General features: G+C 32.3%; 1 protein-coding gene across 1 annotated transcript in view; it reads left to right on the forward strand.

Annotated features, from left to right (window-relative positions):
* LOTGIDRAFT_128093 (hypothetical protein) overlaps positions 1 to 759 on the forward strand; it is a gene marked incomplete at both ends in the record, with an annotated part of 6,805 nt that extends 6,046 nt beyond the window's left edge. Inside the window, one exon of the mRNA XM_009064159.1 lies at positions 667 to 759. Within this exon, the coding sequence (XP_009062407.1) occupies positions 667 to 759 (93 nt within the window). The remainder of the gene's footprint in view (positions 1 to 666) is intronic.
* Between the last annotated feature and the right edge of the window lie 8,099 nt (positions 760 to 8,858).

Consider the following 8,858-nt stretch of genomic DNA (forward strand, 5'->3'; position numbering starts at 1 on the left):
ACTATTACACTCTTTCCCCCTATAAATCCTACTATTACACTCTTTCCCCCTATAAATCCTTACTATTACACTCTTTCCCCCTATAAATCCTTACTATTACACTCTTTCCCCCTATAAATCCTTACTATTACACTCTTTCCCCCTATAAATCCTTACTATTACACTATTTCCCCCTATAAATCCTTACTATTACACTCTTTCCCCCTATAAATCCTTACTATTACACTATTTCCCCCTATTAATCCTTACTATTACACTCTTTCTCCCTACAGAATAAAACATCTAAAATTATTATTCTCCAAAAATTTATGCTAAACTACAAAGAGCCTCATTACCCCCAAATATTTTAAAATTACCCCGTGGGATAATTACCCCTGATATATATACTTGTGTTTGTTATATCATTGGGTGTTCAAAGAGAGTTAGCATGCCTCACATATTTATAATGCTCTCAAAATTTATTAAGTTTTTTTGGACTTTTGGATTCTAATAACTGATAGCTGACGAGTTGAGGAATAACCCTTACATCCATCTGTACAGTTCAGAAATTTCTTAAGGGCAATTTGTGACAGGATGATAAGATTATCCATATATAATATCAGTTTAAAATACAGAAAAGTCTGCTAGTGCATTAGGAATGGTGAATAATTCTCTCTCCACTTTCAGGAAAAGAAACATAAAAAAGAGAAGAAGAAGAAAATAAAATCAACGTCAAGTTCTGACAGCAGTGATTCAGATACCAATCATAGACATGTATGATTTTATTTATTTGTTTTACTTGAGCTCTCATGCTGTCTTTATCCTCATTAGGACAGCAAGTTTTGAACTTTCCAATATCGTGTTTAATCAAAGTGGGCCAACTTCCTGAACAGGGGTGAGACATTGTCAAAATGAATATTCTACAATTTGAGAAAGACTCTCAACTCATATCCAATTAGCTAGAGCTCATTCAATGTTGCCAACACGAGTTCTTGATAAATAATCCTCATCAGGATAGCTTTATTAGAAATGGGGCTTATCTTCGTACAATAGACCTGCAATATGACGAAGTCTTGTTTACCTTCTTTTTGTGGTGTTTAGTAGCCTAAGAACATCCCTTTTCCTGTAATATTTAAAACATAGCACAAGTTTACAATCTTTTTTTCTAACTATTACAGAAAAAGAAGAAAAGTCATAAGAAAGACAAGAAAAGAAAAAGACGTCATAGTTCAAGTAGTGGTAGTTGATTTCAATTCTATATTCCGTCAGTTTCCTGCAGCCAGAATAAAAGATTGGGATACTAGTTTTTGGTGATAAATCTCAGGATTTATAAACAAGGACATTTTGAATGAGAACGAGTAACTGTTATATTTGTGGAGAAGCAAAGGTATTGGAAGATTTATGAGCACATTTATTATCAAGGGCATTTGGAAACTTTAATGCTTTTTCAGTAAAACATTATTTTGTTATGAACGAAGTTAACATAACACAATTTTACCAAGCTACAAGGTGTAAACCCTAAACCACACCTTGACAAAATGTATTAAAACTTGAGAGTGTGATTTGGAATTGTTATATATTGATCAGACAAGGGGTGTGGTTTTACTGTTCACACAATGTTAGATTGACTGGTTTTTGAGGCGGAGCGTAATTTGACCTGACTTCATCATCTTAAGTATCGCCATGTATCTTTTTAATCATGTTCGAAAATTCTCACTCACTGACAACTCTTCTTTGAGTTTCCTAATTCAGACCACAAATACATCTTCAGTTATAAATAGTTCATTATCAGAGACCCTAGCCCTCGTTGATAGCCATTATTGACTGAAGTTTTTAAATCATAAATTCTCACCCGCCATCTTGTTTACTCAAGTTATTTTATCTATGTGTTACTATGGCTACCAGGTAGTGTCACCCATCTTATCGACATGTTGCTATGGTAACCAGGTACTGTGATCTAGTCGTACCTGCTGTAATGTTTGGTTTAGTTGTAATATAATAATGAAATGAATTGATAAATCTACTGATTAGGGTATCGATAAATAATCTACTAGATATGGTTATGATATTATTTACTGCACTTCTTGTATTTATGATCAATGTTGGTATTCGAAGCTCGCTGGTAGGCGTTATTATATAATCAATGATAATAACTGCTGGTGAAAATGTAACGCCCTGGATGATGGGCATTTATTATCATGTAGTAGTTATGATCATCAAGGTGCAAGTTCTGAATAAATTTTGGCATTCGAAGCTTGCTAGCAGGGTGTTATTATATAATGAACATTTAAGGAATAAATGTGGATCTTGTTATCATTATAAATAAACGCTGGTTTTTCATATGATATGAGTTATTTCCAATATTTTCAAGCCAAAATAACTGATCAAAGCAAGAATATACTTCTATGACGCAAAAATAATTCATGAAATTAAGAATTTTGGCATGTTTTTAATTTAGTATTTACAGGGTTTTTCAATTCAATTATTTGGATTATTAATCGATTATTGATCGATCTCAATTTAGTAATCGATACCCCGTCCTATGTGAAATCAGGTGGTCTGAAAGAGAAAGCATGCCCTGCCTTGATAGTTACACCCTTCACACTCAGAGTACTTTTATAGTCGAGCTGAAATTTGATGAAGTTTTTAGACTTGAACTCTTGAGCTTAAAGATTTATGAAATAAAATATAAGGTAGATACAGTAGGCTACTTATATCAATAATATAAAGCCATGCCTAGTTTTACAATCAGTTATAATTCAGTCAATGACTAGAGATGACTAATTTATTATCATTTTATTATCCAATATATTGACAATACATATATCTTAAAGTATAAAACTTGACAATATGACATATTAGTATGTCGAGTTTCACCGCCATGTCATTCGATCCGACCAGATCTAACGAAGAATCAACAACACAGAATCATCCAATTTGAACCAATCCAACTACCAACTACTACGACTACCAACAACTACCTAGTTTGCGATATCAGCATCCGCTGGAAGCGAACGTTAACTTGTCATCTACCAACAACTACCTAGTTTGTGATATCAGCATCCACTGGAAGCGAACGTTAACTTGTCATCTACCAACAACTACCTAGTTTGTGATATCAGTATCCACTGGAAGCGAACGTTAACTTGTCATCTACCAACAACTACTTAGTTTGCGATATCAGCATCCACTGGAAGCGAACGTTAACTTGTCATCTACCAACAACTACTTAGTTTGCGATATCAGCATCCACTGGAAGCGAACGTTAACTTGTCATCTACCAACAACTACCTAGTTTGCGATATCAGTATCCGCTGGAAGCGAACGTTAACTTGTCATCTACCAACAACTACCTAGTTTGCGATATCAGTATCCGCTGGAAGCGAATGTTAACTTGTCATCTACCAACTAACATATTAGTATACTATTCCCTCGGAGGTGGAGGAAACATCTGAGACAGACAAGTCTGATGTGGATTTGTTGACATTAATATTATTAACCTTAAAATAACCTTTATATAGACTATCTTAATCTCTTAACTCTAGTTTAAATAGATAATAGGGTTCTCTATATAGGCCTGGGATAACATAGCTTATAGCCTGACAAATCTCACCCTACTGGTCGTTGGGCATGACATACGGAAGTAATAAAAATTCCATACCAGAAAGAAAATTCCATTAATCAAAATCTCGTCCATAGTTAAAGTTGTATACTAGTGGTCTCCTCCAAAGAGAAGTACCATCAGGTGTTTCGAAAAGAGTAAGCAAGTTGGACCAGATGTAAAAAGTCACATTTTAAGGGAGTTTCTGCAATCTATTTTGAGTCACTAATTTTTGAGAATTTTTACCATGACAAAAACCTAATTTGGCATTAATACCATCAAGACATTACCCTATGCCTCGCCCAGAACCACAATACAGTCAAGGGCTAGGCTTTTCTATTCCTCATACAACTCTGTATGTTAAGCCTTCTACTTGACTGTATTCTGGAACTAGGTGAGGCACAGGGACATTGCAGAATATACAGAAATGTAGTCAAGTCTTTGAATGGTATTTAGTGATTGTAAGTATGATATATAGACACAGCTTTATAGAACAACAATCACTGGTTAAAGTTTTATACATGTGCCTGAAGACGACAGGGGAAACATTGCATCAGTGATTATTGTTCCATAAAGCTGTGTGTTTATATCCAGAAATGTATTAATGGATTCATTATTGGGGTGTTATTTTCACATTCTCAGACAATATTTCATACAGCACTATCTAACACTACACTGTCTTTTTCTTTTAAAGTTAAAAAATTTCATGATTAACGATATCATGTAGACTCGTGTCCTCGAAAAATTAACATGTTCAAACAAATATTCTGCAAACCTTGTCCTCTAATTTGTCCTTGATAAAAATAAAAAAAAATAGTTTATCAGTGAAATATATCTAGTTTGAACAGATCATGTTATCTTGTTTTTTTATCAAGTTGATTATACAAACATATCTTTATCATAAACATACTCATTTCATGAACTTATTTTTTATTATCAAGGAAATATGCAAATCTGTCAGCAATGGCGTTTCTACAGGAGTGTGGTGGAGCCTTGTACCCATACCCTCAAACTTTTTCAATCATTTTACTTAGGTATTTGGGGGTGAGAGCTGAGACCCGGCAGACTCACAGAAATCCTGGCCAGGGCAGTGTGCAATGAGGGAAGTCTTGCCAGGGCAACAGTGTGTATTTCAATGTCCTGCTGTGGGATCTTTATCACATAGAAACCCCGAGTGTATTGTCCCATCAGAATATCAATATTCTTTTTGCACATCAGTCCCTCCCCCAGGCATCACATATAGTCCTGTCACACCAGAAAGACATCCTTACTACCCAGATAAATAGACTCAGAGTGTGTTAAGGTCACCATAAGCTTGTTACATGTATAAGCGTGTAAGAAATGCTATGTATAACGATCTGTTCTGGAACACTATGATAACACCATGGTCTCGATAAGGTGTTTGACAAGCGTTGTAAAATCTCCACTAACGAAACAAAAGCCCAAAAGTATCTCTTGGCCTTTTAACATTACCATTATGAATATGTATAAAATTTCCACATTGTAATAAGGGCCTATAAATAAGACTTGCGAAACAGTATTACTTCATTTTAATAATGAATAAGCCTTTCATTAATAATAATAATAATAATAGACAATAACAGTGATATTAAACCAAGACTAAATCTACAACTAATCTAATATTACATTCAATACTACTATATTCTACAATTTGTTAGGGACCAATTTATCTTGCTAAGGGAGGAGTCAATATTTTATAGAAGGAGCCATGACATTCTAGCACAAAATGGGAGGAGTTGAGAACTATGTCATACCCTCTTACAAGTGATATCAAATCAAGCTCTCACATTCTATGGTTCAAGATGACATTGAATAGATCTGCCCTCAGATATAAAATACTACAACTCCCTTCAAACAGCCTTAAAGGGCTTGTGAAGAGAATCTTAAAAATGTTTGTGTATAGGGGACAATTCCACTGAAACTATGTGTTTAATGACGTCACTGTCACAAAGTTTTTTATACATCAATAGCAGGTTTTGCTTTAGTGACCTCATAAAATGCATACTTTCAGTGGAATTTCGAGATCCACAAATTGCAACTGGATGCTACCAATGTACCTGATACACATAAAAAGTTTACAAAACCTCTTCATAATCTCTTTAAAGTTCCATGGAGTTTTCATGCCCTTTAATGGTCCTCAAGAAATTCTATAATATAGCCAATATATCTCTAAACACCCTTTGTTAATTGGTTTCTAATAGATAACATTTCAACATTTCTTTACCTGAAAATCATCTACAGTTGAATAAAGGAGTTTTGAAATATTCTTAATACATAAAACAATTTCGATTGGTCAAAAAACATTTAAATATATCTCATACAGATCCAAGACTTAACTCTTTTTTTTCTTGCCAAAAATATTAAATAAATTACCTTCAGTAAAGCAAATTATTTTTCTTAATATTTGCCTTTCCATCTTAAAGAGCTAAAGTTCAGCTATCTGTATAGTTGTTGAAATATTTACTTTACCAGCTGATAGAGCTCAATTTCAGCTATATGTATCACTTCCAAATACCTTTTTATTGAATTGCAGAAGAACTACATGCAGGATTCATATACTGGAATATGATGCAGACAACTGAAATTGAGCTCCATCAGTTTCCAAATATTTAGACGACTATTCAGATAGCTAAAGTCACAATTACCTGTACACAGTTAGCTGTAATTGAGCTCTATCAGCTGGTAAAGTAAATATTTAGATGACTATACAGACAGCTGTAATTGAGCTCTATCAGCTGGTTAATCAAATATTTAAACAACTTTACTGATATATGTTCTCTATAACTAGCTAATCATTTAATTTCTAACAGAATTACTTACCTAAATCTTTCTAAATCAAGTTTCTAGAAATCTCTACTCACTGATGTTAACAATTAACTAGGTGAAATTAATAACAAGTGTAGTTTAATTTATATGGAGAGGAATATCTACTTAGTTTAAATCAATTAGAATCAGCTTGTCAGAGTAGTCTGTATTTATTAGTCTGTCAGTAGTCAGTGTCAATCAGTCCTCAAGTAGTCAGTGTCAATCAGTCCTCAACATTTTGATTAAACTTGTCGTCAATTCATACAGCTATGCCTTCAGTAATTTTCATCAAAATTGGAACATGGTAATTTACTTAGTAGATGTTTATATTGAAATAACTATATAATTCTTTGGGTTTTTTTTATCTGTTATATAATCCCTTTAATTTACACTTTATACAAACATGATCAAAGTGTATTACTATTATATATCTATTATAACATCAACACAATTCATTTTATTATTACATTCTTATTCAGATTTTGACTGTAAAATTTTCTAGTAGATATTCCTCTCCAAATCAAGCTCATGGCTTGTAACCTCAAGTTATTTCGTGCGTTATTTTGTAAATAGTTCGTACTATGATGTTGTAAAAAAGAATCTAAAATTTACAGATATTTCAGATCTGGTTTGAGTATATGAAACCAAGACAACCTGACCAAAATAAGACAATTCATCTGAAAATTATTTTATAATTTATTTATTTACTAGCATTATTTTCAAGATAAACTTAACAAATTCAGTAAATGTTTTTAAGCAATCTTTTAAGATGATATGGGTGGCAAGGATTTTTGCTTGATTTTTGCTAAATTTATCCATAATTTGCTACAATAATTTCCTTCGCAAAAAAATAGTCATAATTCAGCTTGAATTTTGCTAAATATTTGCATAATCTGTTTTATTTCTTTAATATAATTTGCTATAATATTACATAATTTGCTAAAATTTGTATCAATTTTTGAAATTAAGGTGGTTGAAAGGTAACAAGTTACTATCCAACAGAAGGCACTGGCACAGGATATCATTGATCTCTAACATTTAAGTTAACGGAAAATTTGGCATAATCTTGCATCTGATTGTTTTTTTGCTTCATGTATTAATCATTTTGAATCATTTTTTTATTTTTGAAAAATTACAGAAGTCTTATTCTGGTCAGATTGCCTTAAAACAATAAAAAATTGTCGAATTTTGACGAATTTTTCTCCATTTGATGGAACTTCACTTGATTTTACCTTCATTTGTGTTTTAATATTCTGTAGAATTTTTAACCATACACATTAGATGTATATGATAGATCATGATTAATCAACTCTCTCTAAGGCTAGGTTTACATCAATCAGATTTCTATGAGTATGAGGCAAATTTTAGAATGTGCAACATAAATTTGAAACAGTTGAAAATACAATGTTGACATATATATCAACAAAAAACTGAAATAGTCGACCCTTCTAGTTTGAATCTTTGCTTGTCCTACAAATAGTTTCAGGGGACAAATGGGGATTTGTCAAGTATCTTTAATATTGAAACCTTCTTTTTATCCAAACATTGAAATAAAATCTTATCAATGACATTTGACAACGACAATAAGAGAGATTGGCTTGGCTAAAAATAATGCCATAAATATGACAAGCAAGACAAGACAGAACTTATAAAACCTGGAGTTTGTTCATCATGTGATATACATTCCAATATCAGTCAATATTTCATTGTGATACATTAGATTAGGATTCTAGAATTTTAACTAAAGTTTATATTATTTCATGGTTAAAGTAGGATACAGTTTAAGATCAGGTGATTTTATCTGTAAATTCCTAGAAACCTGGCAATGTAGACCTGGCCTTATCTCAACTCTTATCTCAACTCTTATCTCAACTCTTATCTAGAGACATACCCTCACTTTCACAATATATCTGGTTATTTTAAAATAGTAACACTCATTTCATACTTACAAACTGCTTTCATGTCAATTTTTGATATTTTTGAAATTTCATGACAAATTTTGGATTTCTTATGGTAACACACAATTTCTAACCCAATTGGTCTTCAAACTTTTAATGGCTTTCACAAGATTTTTGGGTATTTTTTTGAATAACACAAGTTTTCATGACGACAAATTTGGTATTATATGAATAACTTACTATTTTCACGAAGTTTGGTATTTTTGAGTAACATGCATTCACAACAAATGAAGTCCTGTTTAACAATAAATCTTTCGATCAATTTTGACTTAAGTATGCTATTTCTCAATCTTAATTTAAACTTAAGAACAAGTTCTAATTAGAAGATATATGGAAGGTCTGAGCCAAGAATTCTCAAAACAATCTTAGTGTTAGGATATCTTACAATCAATATTAGAAGATGGGACACCGTAGAGCTCAGATCATTTCAAGAATCTAGTATCTTCATAGTAACAATTCTTAGTATTTTAACAGTAAATCACAATTTCAGACCC

This window comes from Lottia gigantea (assembly GCF_000327385.1).
Source record: "Lottia gigantea unplaced genomic scaffold LOTGIsca_60, whole genome shotgun sequence".
Lineage (NCBI taxonomy): Eukaryota > Metazoa > Mollusca > Gastropoda > Lottiidae > Lottia > Lottia gigantea.